This window comes from Pocillopora damicornis, chromosome 1 (assembly GCF_964200805.1).
Source record: "Pocillopora damicornis chromosome 1, jaPocDami1.2, whole genome shotgun sequence".
In the NCBI taxonomy this organism is placed as follows: Eukaryota; Metazoa; Cnidaria; class Anthozoa; order Scleractinia; family Pocilloporidae; genus Pocillopora; species Pocillopora damicornis.
The window spans coordinates 3573161-3596997 of record NC_142670.1 but is presented as its reverse complement, the minus strand read 5'-3'; the positions used below and the strand labels follow the sequence as shown (position 1 = coordinate 3596997).

Here is a 23837-nt window from a genome sequence, read left to right as displayed (position 1 = left end):
CTTTTATTCATAGGACAAAAATATATTGTTTAGTTATGAAATTATACGAGGTATTCAACAGGCTACAAGCATTTCTTTTTTACCTTCTGTGGGGAATCAAAGTGAGAATCTAAAGAATACACATTTTGCACTCTTGGGTAGCCGATCAGAGCACAGCTTTCCTGCTCGCTCGTGGGTCCTACCTTATCGTATAAATAGCAGAAGAATTGGTCTTTTATTGCATTATTTTTTATCCATGCCTACCGGGTACAACAAGGTTGTTTATTGCAATTCACGCATTTTGATAAGGGACAGCCTTGAACGACGTTTCAATAGATGAGACTACGAAAACAAACAAACAAACAAACAAACATGACACGACACGCAGAACTTAACTGGAGCTGTCACACAATTACAATAGCGTGACGGAGGAAACTTTGAGATTTTCAATCTTCCTCTAGGATTAAGTATAAAATGTTTTCTTTAGGTTTCTTTCATCTGAGTCTCCTCTTTTGATTTTAAACAATGTAGCGCAGTACAATCGATTCAATTTTATTTCTAGCAATGGCAGAAAGCAACCTCCCAACAACGGGAGAAGAACTGGAGGTGAAAAATGAGTTTCCAGCCACAGGTGAGAAAAAGCAACAGGGAGAGACTTCGTTGTGGTGATTTTGTACAGTTTGTTAATTAAGTATATCTTAATTCCGGTGCACAATTTTTTGGATTACTTCGACTTGAAGGTTTTTAAGGAATCCACTAAATACGTCAGTATTAGAACGCTAGTTGTAATTGCACATAGCTGTGATCACTAACAAAGTTGAAATATCTTCTCGGTAATTTCAGCAACAGAGGAAAGTCAAGTGACGTCAAGTGACGCTGAACTGGATGTATACAATGACCCTTTAAGAGGTAAGAAAACCAGGTGAAGTAAGATTGTTTGAAAGACGTCCCAGTGAAGTTTTTTTTGTCCTATTTACATCAAAATTTGCGTATTTTTTGTGAATGAGTTTTTGAAGCAGCAAAATATCTTCAAATTTCAAACTTTGTTACCAGTAAAATAAAAACGAAACAAAAAAATAATTTATTGCTCGATCCAATGGAGCAGAATACGATGACATCATTAATTATTTACAAGCCACAAAGCGGCAAATTTGAACGCGGCTTCGCTTTGAAGAGCCCTAAATTAGAGAAGAATGGGTCCAACTTGGCCCACTAGGCTTTGTATAACTCAGTTTTCTGAGTTTTAGAAGTGCTTCCTTCCAAATCAACGCACGGCGTTTTAAAGATTAAATATGTAGCTACAATTTTCACCTAAAATGAATAATATTTGCTAAGTAGAAGTATTTTCCTTTTGAATTTGAAGATACTCTAAATTTCCTTTTTTTTTTCAATGTGAAAGTCGTTTTCGGCGAGAGAGAGCTGTTGGCTGAAAAAAATGGCAAACGGATAACTTTTTGAGGCCGCCACGAAGAAAGTATTTGACTAAAAGTTATGCTAACACCTGTTTGTCCGTTATTGTTCAATGCATGTTTGGCAGAAATTTTACTCAATTTGAGAATTCTACAGCGAAAAGGAGGCATTTTGTCTCGGCCGTATCGCCTGTTTTGGTCTTCTAAATATTTCACGCCTCGTTAGACAGTTATGTCAACACCAGGCCCACGCTATAAACCACCAGTCAACAAAATATAGAACCCCTGACTTTCACATCAGGCAAAATGGCACTTCGCGGGAAAGCAGTACTTTCCCAATCAGATTTCTCCAGTTGGCCTCTAAGAGTATGTTCTCAATAGACAGTTACATGTATGAGAAAAACCAAGTGATCAAAAAACAACAGCGACAAAAAAACATTTTTTTTTAGCGCACTTTTCTGAACGATGGGAAAACCACGAACCCTGGTCACTCTCAGCGCGATGTTTTTTTGTTTTTTTTAACAGAACATTCACAAGTTTTAACTTTTTCGTTCCTGGCTTTGCTCTGCTTTATGCACTAATTATGGGGTTTTATATTCTAACTTGATATTTGGGAAAACGTAACCGAGGTGTAAAAGGGTTTTTGGAAAATCTCTCTATCTAAATGTAAACCGAACAGACTTGATTTGCTTACAGCCAAGCTACAGCTAAAACCTCTAATAGAGCATGTGTATATTTTTAAACAAACAAAGAGCAAAGATAAACTCTTCTGAAGTGCGATTGTAAACAAAGTTGAGTTGAAATAGGAGCTCCCGGTAAAATTTTTGTTATTTTGGAAAACGTAAGCCAGTTGTAAAAGGAGTTTGTTAAACGAGTAAAAGGAGTTTGTTTGTTAAGAAACTTGAACTGGTAATAACCAAGCTGCAGCCCAGACTCTTAACAGCTTGCACACAAACAAAGTGTACAGATGAAGATTTAGATATATGAAAATTCACATACTTGCACTGCGGTGGAAAGATGAAATTAGAAGATCCACGCAGCTAAGAACACTACTGAAACTAGTAGTTGTTAGTAGGACCTGAAAAAAAATTCAGGCCCGTACGGGATTTGAACCCATGACCTCTGCGATACCGGTGCAGCGCTCTACCAATTGACTTGTACCCAATTCATTGACCAGCTCCCAGTTGGCTTGTTAGCTCAATTGGTAGAGCGCTGCACCGGTATCGCAGAGGTCATGGGTTCAAATCCCGTACGGGCCTGAAATTTTTTTCAGGTCCTACTTACAACTACTAGTTTCAGTAGTGTTCTTAGCTGCGAGGATCTTCTAATTTCAAAGTGTACAGATATTAAACTTTTCTAATTTTTCGTTTTTCATAGCTCTAAGTTCCTTTAACCTAAAAGTTTGTTTGGAAGTATAAAGTTTGCATCATCGGTCAAGGGTCGTATTACTCATTACTAAATCATTACTAAATCATTAAAACGGTATGTTTTCAGGGATAGCGAAAGTATGTCTCGAGGAAGGTAACAAAGAATACAGACAAGGAGAAGCTAATAACGCGATAAACTCTTACACGGAAGGACTTCATGTGAACTGCAAAGATAAACGACTCAACGCCAAGCTTTACAGTAACAGGGCAACAGCTCATTTCCGTTTGGGTAACAATTTCATTTCTAAATATATAAATCTCTCATGCAGCGTTACAAGATAACGGAATACACAATCTGCATCAAGAAAAGAAAGAAGTTGAGCAACAGCAGAGGAAAAGCACAAATACATGAATCCCGCTTTAGTGGATGAAAATTAAGAAAAGAAATGATTCTCGTTATTAGACTGCAATTTAAGCAATTGTAATTTTTCAGGCTTCTTTGCTGCAATTTCATTGGATGAAACTTTTTTAAACCTCATTTCCTGAATCTCATAGCAAACTACATGAAATGTCTGGATGATGCAACAGTTGCTGTTCAATTGGAACCCACTTTCATCAAAGCTATTAAGAAAGGTGGGTTTTTCAGACATAAGCCATCAACATTTTATTCTCTGATTTCGTCAAAAGAGGATTGTGTGGTTTGTGGCAGGTAACTGCACTCCAAGTGTCAATTGTATCTGGTGTGTCAATGTCTGTTATGTGGATATAAAGCATAAGAAAATGTCAATAAGCTCTCAAATACCGCTGCCTGGTTAGTTCACGTTGTAGAGCGCCGGAGGTCGAGGGTTCAAGCCTTGGACCGGACCATCACCCTGAGTCTTAAAATATCTGAGGGCAATGTGCTGCCGCCTAAGCTGTGACATCTGCAAATGGTTTGATATTCTTGTCACGGATATGGACGGAAAACTGTGAGCCCCGTTTCCTAAATATTCTCTGTAACTATTAGCAGGGGAGGTTACAAAACCCGAAAAAGAAGCACCTGAAAGATTCCCTATCAAGAGTTAAACTGCTCAATGCAGTCTTCCCGAAAACTTCCCCGAAAAATGCTGAAAAGTGCATAACAGCACATTAAAAGAAAGAATGCGCGAGATAAATTCGTCGTTATCATCATAAATTGAAGCTTAATTGGTAGCCGCTTTGTATTAGTTCCTTATTGTTCATTTTGAGTTCTTCCACAAGTTCAAATTTCCTTCATTATCACAATTTTTGTTCCCAGCTAAATGAAAAATTAAGTCCATTTTATCAATACGTTTATACCTTAACAGTGATAAATTACCTCGCACCACCAGTTATTCTCTCCTTTTCAGGAGCCAGAGCTTGTGTCGAACTTTGCTGGTATAAAGAAGCAAGGAGCTGGTTGCATATGGGATTGACCGTATCCTTTAACGAATGTTTCCAGCGTGATACGAGACGCAATGCGAATAATATTTCAAGAATAAAAAAATACGTTCCAGGCAGATTCTTCTACACATAATGCAAGCCATGTTCTCTTATACTGCACTGAGCAGTTTAAAGAAGCTAAAATATGATTAAGGAGTTCTTTCGATTGTTCGACGAAACTTTACTTAAAAGAAGAGGCCATATTAACTAATTCCCAGAGTTTCTGCTAAATGCCCCTCGTTTTTGTCTTGAGACGAACATCACCATTTCGACCGAATCTAAATTAATAAATGCGCTTTAGAACTAGCTAACACTCTCGAATAACTTGAAATCAAATCTCTTCAAGAAAACCACACTCGAATTATCATTCCAATTTTAAGGTTTTATCCAACACTCTCATTATTTTTAAAACATATTTCCATTGTATGTTCGCAAATCCGCTCATGATATAGTTACCCTTGACACGTTTTAAGATTGACAACAATAACGAACGTCTGCTTCAATTAAAAAGGAAATCGAATACTGAACTAAAGGTCAAAGCAAACACTTATGCTAGTCTCGGATGTACTTACCATAATGCTGCACAGTTCGATACAGCAATCGAGTACCATCAACTTCATCTAGAAATTGCTAAAGAAGTGGAAGACGAGGCCAGAGAGGGAGCAAGTTATGGCAGTCTCGGCAACGCTTATCAAGGTCTAGGAGAGTTCAAAATAGCCATCAAGTACCATCAACGTCATCTAGAAATTGCTAAAGAAGTGGGAGACAAGGCCGGAGAGGGAGCAAGTTATGGAAATCTCGGCAACGCTTATGACAGTCTAGGAGAGTTCAAAACAGCCATCAAGTACCATCAGCAATGTCTAGAAATTGCTAAAGAGGTGAGAGACAAGGCCGGAGAGGGAAAACGTTATTGCAATCTCGGCAACGCTTATCAAGGTCTAGGAGAGTTCAAAACAGCCATCAAGTACCATCAACGTCATCTAGAAATTGCTAAAGAAGTAGGAGAGAAGGCCGGAGAGGGAGCAAGTTATGGCAATCTCGGCAACGCTTATCAAGGTCTAGGAGAGTTCAAAACAGCCATCAAGTACCATCAACATGATCTAGAAGTTGCTAAAGAAGTGGAAGACAAGGCCGGAGAGGGAAAAAGTTATGGAAATCTCGGCAACGCTTATCAAGGTCTAGGAGAGTTCAAAACAGCCATCAAGTACCATCAACGTCATCTAGAAATTGCTAAAGAAGTGGGAGACAAGGGCGGAGAGGGAAGAAGTTATTGCAATCTCGGCAACGCTTATCAAGGTCTAGGAGAGTTCAAAACAGCCATCAAGTACCATCAACGTCATCTAGAAATTGCTAAAGAAGTGGGAGACAAGGCCGGAGAGGGAGCAAGTTATGGAAATCTCGGCAACGCTTATCAAGGTCTAGGGGAGTTCAAAACAGCCATCAAGTACCATCAACGTCATCTAGAAATTTCTAAAGAAGTGGGAGACAAGGCCGGAGAGGGAAGAAGTTATGCCAATCTCGGCAACGCTTATCGCAGTCTAGGAGAGTTCAAAACAGCCATCAAGTACCATCAACGTCATCTAGAAATTGCTAAAGAAGTGGGAGACAAGGCCGGAGAGGGAAGAAGTTATGGCAATCTCGGCAACGCTTATCGCAGTCTAGGAGAGTTCAAAACAGCCATCAAGTACCATCAACGTCATCTACAAATTGCTAAAGAAGTGGAAGACAAGGCCGGAGAGGGAGCAAGTTATGGCAATCTCGGCAACGCTTATCAAGGTCTAGGAGAGTTCAAAACAGCCATCAAGTACCATCAACGTGATCTAGAAATTGCTAAAGAAGTGGGAGACAAGGCCGGAGAGGGAGCAAGTTATTGCAATCTCGGCAACGCTTATCGCAGTCTAGGAGAGTTCAAAACAGCCATCAAGTACCATCAACGAGATCTAGAAATTGCTAAAGAAGTGGAAGACAAGGCCAGAGAGGGAAGAAGTTATGGCAATCTCGGCAATGCTTATCAAGGTCTAGGAGAGTTCAAAACAGCCATCAAGTACCATCAACGTCATCTAGAAATTGCTAAAGAAGTGGGAGACAAGGCCGGAGAGGGAAAAAGTTATGGCAATCTCGGCAACGCTTATCGCAGTCTAGGAGAGTTCAAAACAGCCATCAAGTACCATCAACGTGATCTAGAAATTGCTAAAGAAGTGGAAGACAAGGCCAGAGAGGGAGCAAGTCATGGCAATCTCGGCAACGCTTATCAAGGTCTAGGAGAGTTCAAAACAGCCATCAAGTACCATCAACGTCATCTAGAAATTGCTAAAGAAGTGGGAGACAAGGCCAGAGAGGGAAGAAGTTATTGCAATCTCGGCAACGCTTATCGATGTCTAGGAGAGTTCAAAACAGCCATCAAGTACCATCAACGTCATCTAGAAATTGCTAAGGAAGTGGGAGACAAGGCCGGAGAGGGAGCAAGTTATGGAAATCTCGGCAACGCTTATGACAGTCTAGGAGAGTTCAAAACAGCCATCAAGTACCATCAGCATTGTCTAGAAATTGCTAAAGAAGTGGGAGACAAGGCCAGAGAGGGAAGAAGTTATGGCAATCTCGGCAATGCTTATCAAGGTCTAGGAGAGTTCAAAACAGCCATCAAGTACCATCAACGTCATCTAGAAATTGCTAAAGAAGTGGGAGACAAGGCCGGAGAGGGAAAAAGTTATGGCAATCTCGGCAACGCTTATCGCAGTCTAGGAGAGTTCAAAACAGCCATCAAGTACCATCAACGTGATCTAGAAATTGCTAAAGAAGTGGGAGACAAGGCCGGAGAGGGAGCAAGTCATGGCAATCTCGGCAACGCTTATCAAGGTCTAGGAGAGTTCAAAACAGCCATCAAGTACCATCAACGTCATCTAGAAATTGCTAAAGAAGTAGGAGACAAGGCCGGAGAGGGAGCAAGTCATGGCAATCTCGGCAACGCTTATCAAGGTCTAGGAGAGTTCAAAACAGCCATCAAGTACCATCAACGTCATCTAGAAATTGCTAAAGAAGTGGGAGACAAGGCCGGAGAGGGAAAAAGTTATGGCAATCTCGGCAACGCTTATCGCAGTCTAGGAGAGTTCAAAACAGCCATCAAGTACCATCAACGTCATCTAGAAATTGCTAAAGAAGTAGGAGACAAGGCCGGAGAGGGAGCAAGTTATGGCAATCTCGGCAACGCTTATCAAGGTCTAGGAGAGTTCAAAACAGCCATCAAGTACCATCAACGTGATCTAGAAATTGCTAAAGAAGTGGGAGACAAGGCCAGAGAGGGAAGAAGTTATTGCAATCTCGGCAACGCTTATCGATGTCTAGGAGAGTTCAAAACAGCCATCAAGTACCATCAACGTGATCTAGAAATTGCTAAAGAAGTGGGAGACAAGGCCGGAGAGGGAGCAAGTTATGGAAATCTCGGCAACGCTTATGACAGTCTAGGAGAGTTCAAAACAGCCATCAAGTACCATCAGCAATGTCTAGAAATTGCTAAAGAAGTGGGAGACAAGGCTGGAGAGGGAGCAAGTTATTGCAATCTCGGCAACGCTTATCAAGATCTAGGAGAGTTCAAAACAGCCATCAAGTACCATCAACGTCATCTAGAAATTGCTAAAGAAGTAGGAGAGAAGGCCGGAGAGGGAGCAAGTTATGGCAATCTCGGCAACGCTTATCAAGGTCTAGGAGAGTTCAAAACAGCCATCAAGTACCATCAACGTCATCTAGAAATTGCTAAAGAAGTGGGAGACAAGGCCGGAGAGGGAGCAAGTTATGGCAATCTCGGCAACGCTTATTGGAGGCTAAGAAAGTTCAAAACAGCCATCGAGTACCATCAACAATGTCTAGAAATTGCTAAAGAAGTGGGAGACAAGGCCGGAGAGGGAGCAAGTTATGGCAATCTCGGCAATGATTATCAAGTTCTACGACAGTTCAAAACAGCAATGGATTACTATCAACGCACTCTAGAAATCGCTCAAGAAGTTGGAGACAAGGCCGGAGAGGGAAAAAGTTATTGCAATCTCGGCAACGCTTATGACAGTCTAGGAGAGTTCAAAACAGCCATCAAGTACCATCAACGTGATCTAGAAATTGCTAAAGAAGTGGGAGACAAGCCTGGAGTGGCGTGCGCACTCTGTTCCCTTGGAAACCATTTTGAGTGCCAAGGAAATCTCATGATGGCCTTTGACTATTATTACTCAAGTGTAGAATTGTATGATGATATCAGGGCCAGTCTTCAACTCAACGATCAGTGGAAGATTACTTATCGTAATCTTTACCAAATAGCATACAAAGGTTTGTGGCGTATAAATCTCAAACGAGGTCAAGCTCTAAAGGCTCTTCTTGCCACAGAGAAAGGACGTGCTCAAGCTCTGAGAGATCTCATGACCACAAAATATCAGCCTGGAGATTCTTTAACGGAAGGCGCATCCCACATTTCTCTGAGGTGCGTTACATTGAGCACAGTTTTCATAGCTATTAATGGACCATGCGTTTACTTCTGGGTTTGCCTCAGTGAAGATAACATCCAGATGAAAAAGGTACACGTCAACGATTATAAGTTTGAGGATGAATTGGAACGTTTCATCCAGCTGCTGAACGAAACTACTCTGAAGGAGATCCGTGAAAGAAATACTGTTAAAATCGAAAATCTTCCTCCTGATTCGCCGACAGAAGAGGAAAAGGCCAATGATGTGATCCGAGTTGATGTGAGGCACTCCCAATCAAGTGCTTTAAAGAAGCTGCATGACATTATCGTTGCTCCTATTGCTGACCTGATCGAAGGCAACGAGATAACATTCGTTCCTGAGGGGCCATTTTGCCTTGTACCTTATGCAGCGTTGCTGGACTCCAAGTCATCATATCTGAGTGATTCTTGCACAATTCGTGTGCTTCCCTCTCTGACGACGTTGCAACTAATTCATGATTGTCCAGCTGACTTTCACATCAAGACTGGTGCATTGCTTGTCGGCGACCCATGTTTCAAAGATATCATCTATCAGGGAAGACGTTTGGAACAACTTCCAGGAGCAAGGGAAGAAGTGGAAATGATCGGACGTATCCTCAATGTTCCTCCCCTCACTGGAGAAATGGCAACAAAACATGAAGTTTTAAAACGAATATCATCAGTGGCCTTAGTTCACATAGCAGCACACGGTAAAATGGAAACTGGAGAAGTTATCCTAGCGCCAAACACCACAAGAGAAAACCCTCAGCCGCATGAGGAAGACTATCTACTGACGATGAAAGATGTCATAGAAGCTGGGTTGCGAGCTCGTCTGGTTGTACTTAGCTGCTGTCACACTGCTCGTGGGGAAGTCATGGCAGAGGGTGTGGTGGGCATGGCGCGTGCACTTTTGGGTGCCGGTGCTAGATCTGTTGTAGTAACCTTGTGGGCGATTGGCGACGAGGGAACCCTGGAGTTCATGAGTTTCTTCTACGATGCACTTGCCAAAGGCAAGAAAGCAAGTGAAGCTCTCAATCAGGCCATGAAGTGTATGAGAGAAATTGAAGAGTTCAAGGAGGTGATTTACTGGGCACCATTTGTACTCATTGGTGATGATGTCAACCTGGATGTCAAGGATATTAGAAGCCGAAACAAGTAAATATTCTGTTTATACATTCTATTTAATACAAAGTTACCTTAAATCGTAATTATAGCTTATCTATGAGCAATGATACTTGCGTGTTATTTTCCTTTCAGTTGGGTTACGATATTTAGTTTTTGCTCCGGTAAGTTGAGATGCAGTAAAATCAAGAGGACACGTTTACGATGATGACATTCTTTTTAGGAAACCTGATAGGAGTAAAAAAGCAAATTTCTTTTAAAACAATCCTTTTGTGCAATGTATCGTTTCATGTGCTATGAAATATTTTATGGCAACTCAACTATCCTTCCTAAACTTAGATTCTTTTATTTTTCAGTTAAGGCAGTGAGCATTGGAGCCCCAAGGAGTTTTAGAATACCCGCAAACGCTGATATTTGGACCATAAACCAGTAAGCTACCGATTAAATATTTGTCAAGAGTCTTCTTTTCAAAGCAGGAAGAACCAAAAGGCGACTAAAGTCAAGTTTAACAAGAGAACGGATTTTCATTGATTCAAAAGTTGACTTTTTCCTTGTCTGAACTGCTCTTAAGAGCTTGATCTTTTATGTTCAGCTGAAACTACTGGTTTTTTTCACATAATGTCTTGAAATTATCATGAGTATCTATACAAAAGTTAATTTTTAATCTATGTATTACCTACTAAGCGGATTTGGGCGTTGCATTGGCGTCGAAGTTGAAAAGTCTTGAAAACGTTTCCAGAGTTTTTTAGACTTTTACTCAATCGGTTTTTTTCTCATGAGTGATGTAAAGCTGTTACAGCCATGTGAGTGTGTGGAGAATTTCCATGGAAATTGGAAAATAATCAGTTGTCCGATTGCTCGATTATCTTAGTTTATGTCGGATGGGAATTGTGAGTAACTTTTCGATGATTTGTACCCAGTAATTGGTACTTAAAGTTAGTTTCTGCTGATCAGAATTTGGTTTATCTGGACCTAAAATGACAGATTTTGGCCGTAATGGCAAGGATTTAGTCTTGGTATTAGTTAATTTTCTGATATTTCTCCTTTAATTTTGAATGCGATAAATTGTGTTCTTTTTTACAAGACGATCGATGCATTTTAAGTATATTTTTTAAACTAATCGTCCGAAGGCAAAACGAGAAGTTTTATCTTAATTTTAGTTACCGGCGTACACAGCATTAAAAGAAGCTCAGAACGAGCTAGAAAGTTGGAGCCAAATGATTTCATTTAGTTTCTCCGATTAGATTGTTTACTTATTATCTAAAAACAATAAACTAACTTTTAAATGTCAAACAATGAAACAAGTCGCTTGGTTTTTTGTTAGAATGGAAGAGGAAATCAATGACAAAGGGAAGAAAATATCTGCATCAACCTGCATAAGCCATTTCTTGTCGTTTGAAGTAGTGAGCGCGCCTAAGTCTTATTCGCTTAATAACTTTTGCTCATTTCTTTGAATAGGTTTACAGAATGAGAGATAAACTTCGATGTTTTCTGACTCTATAACTGCTAATATCCATCTCGACGTACTTCTTTAGCACGTTATGCGACAGATATGATGTTTTGTTACATCTTGTCGTTTGAAGTAGTGAGCGCACCTGTGTCTAGTTCGCTCAACTATTGCCCATCTCTTTGGATAGAGTTATTAAATAAGATAAAGACCTCGATTTTTTTCAGATTTTATAACTACTAGTTTCATTGGCAGCCGTTCCTTAGGATGTCACGCGACGCGCTTCTGTAAGCATGTAAAGCGACATGATGTTTTGTCATATATCTTTGAAGAGGCAAGGAAAAAGAAATTACCTTTCACTTTGGGAGATGATGCTTTACTCCATTTATAGAAAGAGTCCTCATCATGGGTACCCTAGGTCGGTGTGGTTCCTCGAGTGTAGAAAATATTGATGGATTTTTTTTTCCACGGTTGTAAACTTAACTAAAACAGCTTAACTTACTTAGAACTGAAAAGGGTCGACCGAGGAGAACTTCTTGCGGCTAACGGTTTAAATTTTGGCCATTTTTCTGCTGCCGTTAACTCAAAATAACACAAATTAACACTTTGTAGGAAGGAAAGATTTCTAAGGTTAATTTTTGCTGTAACTAAGGGTTAAAATCTGTCAATTTTTACGCCTAACAGCTAGTTTTTTGACCGATTTACGGCTAACGGTTAACCCTATGGAGACCCTCGATTGAGAAATATGCAAGATGTGAAATGAAAACGGTTTAAGAGGGTGGCATTTTCAATTCGAATTCGGAATTAGACCTTTTAGGGAAAAACAAGCCGTGGAAAAATCCTGGAGGCGAGGATTAAACTGGGAGATCTTAAAAAACTGCGACAACGTAAATGTTTCAGCAGAACATCTCTACTGACGATAGCATATATTACAATCATTTAAAAAAAAAAAAAGAAGATCCATGGGAAGGGGGAAGGATGAGTCGATGGTCCGTTTATCCCCCCGGGTTGGTAGTGTAAACAGCTACGTGGTTTCATGAGTAGCATCTCCGGACGGATTCTCAAGAATCTTAGAGCTACGATTTCAGAAGGTAAAGATAAGAATCTCCCTGAGAAATTGATAGACTTAGGCTTCTTTCTTCTTCTTAAATTTTCTCCTCGTGCTACATAACTCAACTCCGTCTATCCACCCTACAGCGGTTTTTAGTATATACCACAACAGAGCTCTTCGCGTGGGCTGATTGACTAATTCAGAATTAATAGTCGAACCTGTATTAAGAGGTCGGTTGTAAAATTCCCGAATTTTTTCCTTAGGGCGGAATCACTCGAATAAAACTACGAATTGTCTCTGAAGTAAAATTTATTCCATGTTTGTCTCCTAAAATCAATGTTAGTATTTAGAGTTCAAATATCCTCAACGCATTGCAGATTATCTTTTTTCTCAGGACTGTTTGTATCTAACAAATAATACATAAGAAAATTACGCAAATCATTTCCTTAGTAATTACCAAGAGGTCTGGCCGTTAGAATTCTTATTAATCGTTCTGTTTTTACGCTGCATCATCGTTTTGTTGATGTTATTCGATACATTTTTGAGCCATTTTTTAAAATAAGCTTCACTTGAAAGAGAAATGATAAATTATGGTACAAAATGTTGTTTTCTTGTCTTTTCTTGGTGACCTGTATTAAACGATGATAACACTCTGTTATAACACTCAGTTACGGGTTAAAAACGGTTGCTCGATTGTGCCGTCCTCGTGAATTTGTGAAAGAATTAAATGGTTAGTTATGAGACAAAAAAGACGAGTTCCTTAATGTCATTACCCTCTGGAGTGTACGCTGGTATTTTCGCAAGTTCACGCCGAGATTCCCACGGGACACCTGTCGGGATCTCTCTCGGGATGCCGGTGAGGAGATTTGAACCAGGGAGCCAGCGGGAATTCAACCGGGATCCCCGCGCGGATAAAAACGAGCAAACAAAATTGAATGAAATCCGGTTTCGTCAGTGGTCCCACCAATCCAATATTTCACTTCCTCCTCACTTTCCACTTCCGCTAAGTTTTTTTCGAGAAAGATCAGAGGTCTCCACGACGTTGGAGTTCGCTAATTGTATATGAATACATTCGCAAGTGTGAAAGAAATCGGCCTTCGCCAAAACACTCGTGTGGCTAATGCTCACAGCTGTCTGTCAACTACGTATTCTTTCTTGCCGCTAGTTCTTTGCTCCTCAGTTCCAAACCCACACCATCCTTCCCAAGTCTTTCCCCTAATCACGGACCTCAATAATTCACAACATTATTTGGTATCGTGCGCCAATTTTTACTTTTCTTACTTTCATAATAGCTAAAGGAAAAAAACAACGACAACAACAAAAACCAAACAAACAAACAAACGAAAAATAAAAACCAAAAAAACTTCCGCTTAAAACGCCTAAGCAAACCGCAATATTTATCTATTATTTTTCTCTTTTTTTCCTTCCTATATACTTGGCTTTAAGCCTAACATAAACCGCTTGCTCTTTTTGTATGTATTACTTTCCAATACCTGATATATTATCTTTAAAAAAAAACCCATCAAATTCAAATGTACCAAAGAGGATTAATCAATATTTAGAACCCATTATCGTTTACAGAGAAATAGACTCCCAAAAAAACTCATCTTAAATTGCAAATGTTACCATTTGCCTCTCCATGTTTGCCAGATAAAATAATTCCCATTTCCGAAGCCAGCAATAAAAATCCACAATAGCCCTTCTCCATCTACCCATCTCACAGCGGTTTTGAGTATATACCACACAGGTGAATAGTGCTTTTTGCGTGGGCTGTTGGTTTGGTGATTATCGCCTGCGCGTGTATCAACTCGGGAATCGACTTTCCAACTCTAGCTTGAAAAGAAACATTTACACTTATAGTGGTTTTTTAGCATATACCACATTGGTGAATAGAGCTCTTCACGTCGGCTGATTGGCTTATTCGGAATGAATAGTCGAACCTGTATTAAGCGGTTGGCTGTTAAATTCGCGAATTTTTTTTTTCCTGTTAAGCTCTGTCACTTTCACCGCTTTTCATCCTTGGTCATCCTTGACTTAGTCCCATCGGCCTGTTCGGGTTGTTACCATTTGCCTCTCCATGTTTGCCAGATAATATAATTCCCATTTCCGAAGCCAGCAATAAAAATCCACAATTTTAAATTGTTTTTCAATAGTACTTTGTGTGCTTCCTTGCTCATTTCTCTACCACAATCTACGTGTTTAATAAAGTTTAGCCCAGAATTTAGAGTAGCTTTCATTAGGGGAGTTACATTTTGACTCAAAAAAATTTAAAATACAAAAAAATTTAAAATCCAAAAAAGCAAAAACCACAACTACAACAACAACAACTACAACAACAACAACACCCAGATACAGACTGTATTATACTGTGGTAACAAACGAGGGAGACCTTTACCCCAAGCTATAGGAGATCTCCGGAAAATGGAACCACAAAGAAAGAACAGTGTTCTTCCTTCTGAGTTAGTCTCAAAGTTTTACACTGGAACGTCAAAGTTGACGCTTTCAAAAGTCACAACAGATGCCGTGAAATGGCGGTCTTAGCGGCGGTACTTGATAAAAGATGGGTTGCGTAGGAGAGTCACGGCCAGGAACCAGCGGTTGACAGCCTTTTGAGACATGCGCGGCTGAGGGACCTGAAAGACAAAAAGAGAGGAACGGCAATATAAGCTGCGTTTGAAAGGTTTGGACGAGATCTGGAGGGACTTTGTCGAGTATTTCAAGTTAATTAACCTTCAAAAAATTAGTTCATGACAACAAAGGAATCATAGCAATAGAGAAAATAGGCCAAAAGAGAGAAATTTCTTTCGTACTTTGAGTAAGAGGGGAGACAAAATGTCTTTTTTTCCTTCACTATTGTTCTGGAATGGCAACGAAAAGTCATTTAAAACAAATATTACAAAGTTTCAGAGCGTCCTGCCTCGATGCCAAACCTACAATATACAGGCTCTGTCGGAGATCCGGCGACAAAATAGATGCCTTGAAACACGGTACTTGAAAACTAATTTTAACGTCAAGAACGGAATACTTAAGCATTTTAGACTCAAGGTGAAAAAAAGGTTACACACGTAGGGATGTTTCTTTTTCTCCTAATGAAAAGCTTTGAAACTCTTCTATATCACCCAGAATGCAATCACTTTTTTAAAGGTCGGCTTGAAAAGTAACTGTCGGTGAGATACGTCTTAGTTGCTCAAAAAACTGTGCAAACTGGCAAAAAAGAAAGGCTAACTTTCAATATTCCCGCGTGACCACAGAATGGATATGAAATGAATAGTAACCAACCGAACATAGCTCGCATCGTAAGTTTCTTCTCAACGTTACCCATTTTTTATCAAATCTGACTTGGGGAATGGGGTACGTTTTCTGCCTAATTTTCCAGGATTTCACACTAATAACGACGCTTAACAAAAGAAAATTATGTATTTCTTGTCCTCCGTGAAAAGATCATTTCTAGTATTCTGATTGGTTGCTGAGTGCCGGTTGCAAGTGCATATACAGCGCTGTGTTTTGATCTTATCAGGGAAACAAACGTGCCAATTGTCTCTAAGCTACAGTTGCCCATTCGTCTGTCCACCCATTCGTGCGCACGCTCATCTGTCGGATTATCAATCAAGCAAATCAAAATCCTAGGAATGCATCATCCCAGCCGAGTCGTGATTCTGGAGACAGTTTACTTACACTCTTCCAGGAGCTGATGATCTTTTTGTCTGTCAATAAGCAACTGACAGAACACCAGCATCACGGGTTGTCTGTGGGCAACCAGCACAGTCACAAAACCAAGGTATGCGACAAAAGCTAGAAAGAAAATTAAGAAAGGTTGTCAAGGATCCCATAGGTTTTGCTCTAGTTAGCATAATGAGAACTCTATAAATCTCGTGCAACGCTCTCGAACAATTAGACGTGAAGCTATTACGAATCGCTACGAAGCCACTACCGTTTGCTGCGTTCTGGGCAATTTGTTGGATCTTGTCACTAAAGAATTTCTGCTCGACCTTCCTTTCGTCACTGAAGTCTTAAAGACATTAATTAATTGGTTAAAAGCTGTCTTAGGAAATAGTTAGCAACTTGGCAGCAGAATAGGTCTGTATGTTGTATATCTCACTTCACATAGCCTCTGCCACTTATAAATTGCTTGTACTGGGTGCATGCTACGTACCTTTGTCCCAACCCTGGAAACCCTGTACCAGTGATGTTCGATCTATACGAGAGATGAAAATCACTCCTGAAAGCATGCCCTTTATAATTCGCATAGAAGCAGAGAGAAGTTTAGGAATTATGTTGCAGAAGATGTCAAGTACGACATGATGGAGAATAGCCGCTTTAAAGAGAGAGAAAGAGACCAAAAACAAAGTGTTCACGATACGGGCTGAATATTTTAAGCTAAGTGACCCATAAGTAAGATGTGAATCTAGGAGAATTACTAATTAACCTGGATGTAACCAGTACAACACACAACAAACCAACAACCACAACTACAGCGACAACAATAACCATCACAGCAACAAAACCCACAACACCCATCACCACCACAACAAAATTAATAACAACAATAAACACCCAAACAACCATAAGAATGTAGATACATGCCAAAAATCTTCCTATTAGAGACGGGTCTGTCGGCGAGTTTTTGCGTCGACGTTCAATTAATCTATCGCAGCTTTGTATTGAACGTTCTCTCGGCGAGGCGTGAGTTGACCACTAAACATACAATAGCATATAACGTATACAATTAACACAATAATGAAATTTGCTTCGCCATTGGTCATCAGCAGCTAAATAGGACCGAGCGGAGTCCAGTTCGGTCTGTAGTCGTAACAAAATTTGAGAAAGAAACTAGACATCAGACTGATGTACAACAATACCTGTTATCAATTGTGACAGTGACGTTTGGATAAGTCGAGTCACGAAAGACGAAATGTGTTAGAAACAACCGGAACAACATCAGAAAAATAGCTGAGGCCAAAATGGCTCTGTAAAAAAAACATTCCACGAGTACTAGATTGCGTCTTTCGAAAAGCCTTCAAGTCTCACAATAATTATGAAATTATGATTATAATTATGAAACCAGCTTAGCCACGAAATCCTGATCCTGCAAATATGTTACTGTATCTTGTTTTGATGCTTAAACAATCTTTAGAGTTGCATCCTACATGTAGAAGAGTATTTTTCAATTGAGTGTCGAAAGTAATCGATGATTGCTGTGATTTTGCTTAACTTCGCCGTGTGATTGGTCCAGAAAGCTCGCGTCACCTTCTCAACCAATCATATTCAAAACTTGAACGAATCGTGATTTGATCACTTGTGTTTTCCCGCCTTTTACGCAGTACGCCCGCAACGATCACAATAACCATACGGCATATACACCGATGGCATTTCATGAAGTGGAGCAACATCAAAAGAGAACTGACAGCAGACAAGACAAGTCCTGCTTCTATCCCGCCTACACAGAAAATTAAAAAAAAGAAAAAATTATCATCAAAATTTATCATCTAACCAAGTTTATTTACTCATCTGTCGTTCGTAAAAGTTTTTCCTGTTTAATTGTCTTATTAGCGGCTGTTTGAAGCCCTGAGTTAGGATTGTATATTTTTCTTTTTGGTTGGTGCGTCTACTGGTTTGTTTCCCTCTCTTGTTGGTCTGTTTCAGGAAGGTTTGGGTCGGGTAGAGAACGGGAAGGAGGTTTGAATCGCGTCGAAAACAGGAAAGAGGTTTGGGTCGGGTCGAAAACAGGAGTGAGGTTTATGTCGCGTCGAAATTTGGGTCGGGTAGAAAACAAGAGGGAGGTTTGGGTCGGGTTGAAAATAGGAGGGAGGTTGTACCGTTTTACTTATGCCCCCTCATTATAGATATATCCTCTAACGTAATGTGATACAGTGCCCAATCATATCTTGTGATCTATCGAGCAACACGCGGCTTGGGACTGGTTAAGAGACTCCGTTGTAGTTCTGTCTTTAAGCAAAAGTACTCATTCAAGGGGGTCGGGATAAGTGGAAAATTTGACCAGTATTTTCCAGTAACAGCGGATGAACAACTTCTTGCTGATTTCAGGAAAATTTGCTATCTACATGGTCATTGCTAACCAGATCAGTGGCCTTTCTCTCACACACATTACTTCCCTGCAGTCTTGCTTTATTTACACTCTTCACTGCTCGACTTGCGACTCCAATGACAACATTTTACCCACAAGCTAAGACAAAAGCTCAATGTGGTGCCAAATCATAATTGATTTATTTTCTTCAATAGTTGAAGATCATAGATTATGATTCGTCGACGCAAAATTATATATTTTTTGACGCTTCATCCTGATCTGCTAGAGGTGAGATCGACTGAGAGGTCAAAGTTGTGATTATTTGTCTGCGTCACGAAGTCTTCCTTCAGTCAGAGAAGTTTGGCCTTCAGTTATTTATTTGGAATACTGTGGGTTTTTGCTGTATCGCACTGAGCCCTCCGTTAAAAATGTTGAAGTAGTAGATTTTGATTTTATTGCGGTTCCGCTGATTATAGTTGTTACACCTTGCTGCATATTTTATACTGTCACAGATCTAGAGCGCTCTTTTGTTATTCCACAGAGCACTTCAAGCTCAGTGATCTGAAAGACAATGATCTTTGAAAACCAAATTCCTCACGTGAAACTTATGAGCACGTACATCACATGAAAGCCAGTACGGCAGCCGTTCACGAATATACACTATCCCCTGAGCCATGCTCGTTTTCTATCCCATCACCTAAACACATCTCTTTTTTAGTACAGTTTCTAAATCACTGAAGGATACATTGCACTTGTGGATGGATTTGTCATAATCTTCCCCGTTTATGACAAATTTACACAAGGATCACATCGAAAATCGGGGTAAAGATGGCTACGGCAAGTCGGTAGGATATAATCCACTTAAAGGATGAATTTCATAGAATTCACCCCGTTTTTCTAGAGTTCACTGATCAAATGAAAAATCTGGGTAAAGATGGTTACGGTAAGTCCGAAGGATTTCTTCCTCTTAAAGGATCAATTATAACAGAATTTAGCCCTTTTGAAATTGTCAAACTTCGAGCGAGGAAATCTTTACGATCTTCTTACACTTTTGCATTGCTTCTTTCCCCTAGATTATAGCACTCGAGCTACCTGTGGGCTGGAAACTTTAAATCTGTATCGAAAGTAATACATAAAATGCACTTATGTATGTAGGTATGTATGAGAAAAGAAATCGAGCACAAAAACAGTAATGAGCGTGATAAACTAATGACCACGGTGACGATGACCATGGAGATAGCGTGATTCACTCCGTAAGCAATTCGCACAGTCAGTCGGTCAATCAGTCATTCTGCCATCACAGTATTACCAACAGCGAAAGCAAATGTACAATAGTATAATAAAATTATCTAACTCACCTGAAAGATCGTTAAAGCGCCAACCAATGAATTGCATCGAAAATTTGAGATCTAAAAGTGAAATTCAGGGAAAGTTAAAACAAATTTTAACAACAAACGACTGGGTGTCATTTAAATCATCTCCTTATTCAAATGGTTCCTGATCGTTGCTCAAAGACATGGCGCGGCAAAACATCTTTACATTTCCGTTGTTTGTAGAAACGACGAGGCAGCCTTGAAAACCAGTTTAATCCAACAATATTCCCCCTGTTTGAAGCAAAACAAAAAGAAATTATACCACCGATCCTGAGTAATTAGAAAATCATGATCATCTGAACGAGCTTAGGCGACGACGAAAGAAATATGTCACCGTGACATATGGACATATGGCTTAAATCATTCATCACCGATGTATGCATCAATCCCACGTTTATGTTATCGTTGGTGATCAATGGCAGCTCTTTTCTTTACGTACACGTTCTTTTCAACCAAACATGACAGCGTTACACGTAGGCCAAAGGAATCAAGACTGATTGGAGCGCTTTCCAGACCAATCATAAAGAGTAATGAGTGAATTGAAAGATTCAAGTATAAATCTTAAAGCGTTTAGTCAAAAATTATGCAGTCTGATTGGCTTTGCTAATCATTCACTATTTAACAATATTTGAGCAACAGACCGAACTTTCTACCGGTGTACTGGTATAGTAACCTACTTGAGTTGTAGGGAGAACACAACAAAAGTTTGTAAATCACTCGCCCCAGGCTCTTTATCAACAAATTTTTCCCGCTTTCTTTTAACATCCAAGGTGGATTTTCACGCTGGTAAACCAATAAAAATTGCGGTCTGTTGCTTTTACAGTATAACTTAGAACAAAGCAGATAGCTTAACCAGTACAATAAACGGTGGGGTTTTAACCAATCAGGGCGTAGTATCTAAGTTATTCCACAAGGCGTAGCAGTTATGAGTGCGATGTCTGAATCAATCATAACGCAGAGAAAATCACCAGCGACAAATCTTATCGGTTAAGAATAAACCAACAAATCGTAGAAAACTTAGTAACAAGACAGGCTGGTGTTTTTATCCTCTTTGTTTACAACCGTATAGTGTCAGGCTAATCCCTTAAAAAAAACTAACTCTCTATCATGACGCTGATAGATGTATTCTGTACCCGGTCACTTCTCCGACATGTCAGCTCGCCAACACTATTGGTCAACTCGTCAACAGCGACATATTTGCTCAACTCTCATTTCATAGTTTGAATTTTAAAGAGCTCAATCCGAGATTGATATTCAATACTAATTAGTGATACACAGCGCGTAAAGTGAATAGCCTATGTACAGATTATAAAATAAAGAAACGTGTCTTGTGGCTGATTTCTACTGAGAGAATACTGTTATTTTCCTGAGAAGTCTGTGCTTGATTTTCGATTTAGGCTTTGCCCTCATAAGCTGTCAGGTGATAGAGATCTCATGCGAATAATCTTACCGTGGGAAAAACCCATTTTACAACAATTTATCTGAAAAAATTTTTATGCAGTATACTGTCAGAGTTTTGTATCCAACCCTGCTAGATTATCAATTTTCGTTTCTCTGGCCAAACGCGTACCGCGGACTTCGTCGCCACCCTGGAAAAGGAAAGCTGATGATATTTTGTCAGCAGTAAAAGCTTCCACACAAACTTTAACCACAGTTACCCTTATATGAGGATGGTTCCAGACAATTTATGAAGTACAGAGAGGGAGCAAGCAGTAACTCCTCCCCAATCTCCATCCTTGGACAGCTTTTTATAACCAGCGTACAAAACTGTGGGACGATTATCACGAAAATCGCGAGTGATCGACGAAATATCGCGCCATAAAAACACTTATCTTGTAAATGTCGAAAGTAACCATTATCCCTTTGTTTATGCTTTACTTCGCTCTTTGACTGGTCCAGAAAAATTTCACCACTCTTTCAACCAATCAGATTCAAAGCTAAAAACCAATCTCGACTTGTTCACCCGTGTTTTCCCGCGTTTCAGGATGTTTGTTTTTTTTTTTACTTGGACTTGTCGTATTGCTCTGAAAGGTAGAAGCTGTTGTTAAGACAATGACGATATAGTATTGAACCATTCAAACGAGTTTTTCTCTGGGCGATACATCTTTTCAACTCATTGATATACATTATCGTTATGTACCCTGTTTCCTTTTTCAGATCTCTAGGAATGTTTCAATTTTCTTTCGCATACTTTGCGAGAGAGTGGTGGTTTCTTATATAATCCTTTAAGGCGGAAATTGGCGCACGGCTAGCCAGAATTGATCCCCTCGCACATGCCGGATGTTGAACTGCTGTGTGTCGTGTTCCCCACAAATGACTTACCCTTCTCTCAGATGGGAACCACTTCTTTCTCACGTCACGATAGAGCAGGATACCGAACCTCATCTAAATGAATGCAAGGCAAAGGTTGATTGGAACTGACCCCAGATATGTCAGGTAAAATAATTCCTTCTGTTACTTTCCCTTAGTGGAAAAAAAAGTAATTCAAGAATGAATGAATAAATAATAAATAAATAGAATAAAAGAGTAAAAATATATATATATATTAATAAATAATTAAATGGGGGCCGGTCATTATTCATCACCTGGGGGAGAGGGTAGGGGCAGGAGGATTTTGGTTCATTATGATCAATTGGATCTGATCACCCCCATAAGACTCTGTAATATCATTACAACCCCCACCCCACCACACCCCGCACACACACACATACACGCATACGCACACCCACCCCCACTCACACTTAAAAATAAAACAATTTGCTTTTTTTATGTTCCAAACAACATACATACACTCATTGACCTCGGTGAACACGCCTTGTAACTTGTGGCAAGGGAAAATTCTGTTGGCTAGATTATCCTAATCGTAGCGCGCTCGACAAAAGTAGTGAAACATACAATTTCGATCGCTGTTTTTCCAGCTGCAGGCGATGCAAAAAGGGACAATTCTAGAATGATTAATTTTTCTTTAACATGTGTCCCGGAAATTTCGTGGGTTTTATGTTCAACTAACACGCGCTTAAAAGTTCATTCATCGCTCACACGTACAAATCAGAGGAGCTGAGTATATTCTGCGAACTATATTTCTACTTTTAAGAGGCAAGAGAAATTTTCATGACACAAGTGCAAGACTCTAATGTCAAGTATATAATGTCAGCACATCACATACTTTATGGTTGGAATGTTATCTTACCTCCGGGCGTCTCGCAAATGTAGGCATTTCTTCTAGGCGTAGAGATAACATGAAAGAGGCCTCTTAGATATTTCCGCCCATTTGTCGTTACTATTTGGCTGAAAATATCGCCATTTCGAAATATTTAGTTGTTCTCCACTCACCCAAGTCCAAACCCCGCCTTTCTTCTCTAAACCAATGTGCCACGCACTAGTATTCCAAGTACCACCTTTTTGAATCTCTTAATTGATAAACTGCCATTCTTCTTCAGTTTCGATGGAGACTAAGTAGCCTCCCTGACTGGAGCAGACATTCCTGTTGTGAAGCCAAACTCTTTCCCATGTTGAAAAGATGTAAGAGGAACTTTTGAAACAGGTTGCTTGGCATTCTATGAGAAGCAAATAAATAAATAAATGAAAAATTTTCTACTGACGATAACGATAATGCTGACACGAATATAGAAGCAATCCTCGATCCTCGATCCTCGATCCTCGATCCTCAAACAAACGATGGACATCAAAAACCCTCTACCTCACTGAAGCAAAAATTACAATTAGGCTTCGTTTTACCAGTGGAAATTGTGGAGATTGTGGAGATTCTTTGAATTTTTTCTTTTGTTCTCCAACTTACGTTTAAATCACAATCCGACGTAATTCTAACAGGAAGTCTATTAACTAATTATGTGCATAATCAGTCAGATATTATTTTTTTTCCCGTTCAATTTAAGGTGCATAAATAATTAAATTGGAATTAAGCTGCCTCACCTGTTCCTGACAAATCCACCAACAAATGAAGGATGACTGTTGAAGAGAAAATGAGCAAATAAATTGATTTTTATCTCAAGAATAACATTTGAAACAATGAAAAAGTTTATCAGATTTCGAGTTAGACGGTATTAATGCATTTTATTTGCTACATACCCTTTAACATCTACCCATGACTTTTACTACCTTCCCTAGGGAGCAGACGGAGAAATCTTAAAAAATGCTGCAT

At 39.7% G+C, this 23837-nt stretch overlaps 3 protein-coding genes and 1 long non-coding RNA gene across 5 annotated transcripts in view; 2 read left to right on the top strand and 2 right to left on the bottom strand.

Moving 5' to 3' along the window:
- Positions 1-23837, top strand: part of LOC113678097 (uncharacterized) — a 181809-nt gene that overhangs the window by 9811 nt on the left and 148161 nt on the right. The gene's annotated exons all lie outside the window — the stretch shown is intronic.
- Positions 1-23837, bottom strand: part of LOC113682268 (adhesion G protein-coupled receptor L4-like) — a 94187-nt gene that overhangs the window by 30729 nt on the left and 39621 nt on the right. The window lies entirely within an intron of this gene.
- On the top strand, positions 544-10997 carry LOC149051370 (uncharacterized). The gene is made up of 7 exons (XM_089186546.1): positions 544-610; positions 823-888; positions 2883-3044; positions 3311-3388; positions 4123-4190; positions 4669-9812; positions 10136-10997. Exons 1-7 carry the CDS (start codon positions 544-546, stop codon positions 10137-10139), a joined length of 5589 nt encoding a protein of 1862 aa, XP_089042672.1. The 3' UTR covers positions 10140-10997.
- Positions 13525-16285, bottom strand: LOC149051369 (uncharacterized). The gene is made up of 2 exons (XR_016180813.1): positions 15953-16285; positions 13525-14910 (listed from the first exon to the last, which is right to left on the bottom strand). It is a non-coding gene; the product is annotated as an uncharacterized LOC149051369 (long non-coding RNA).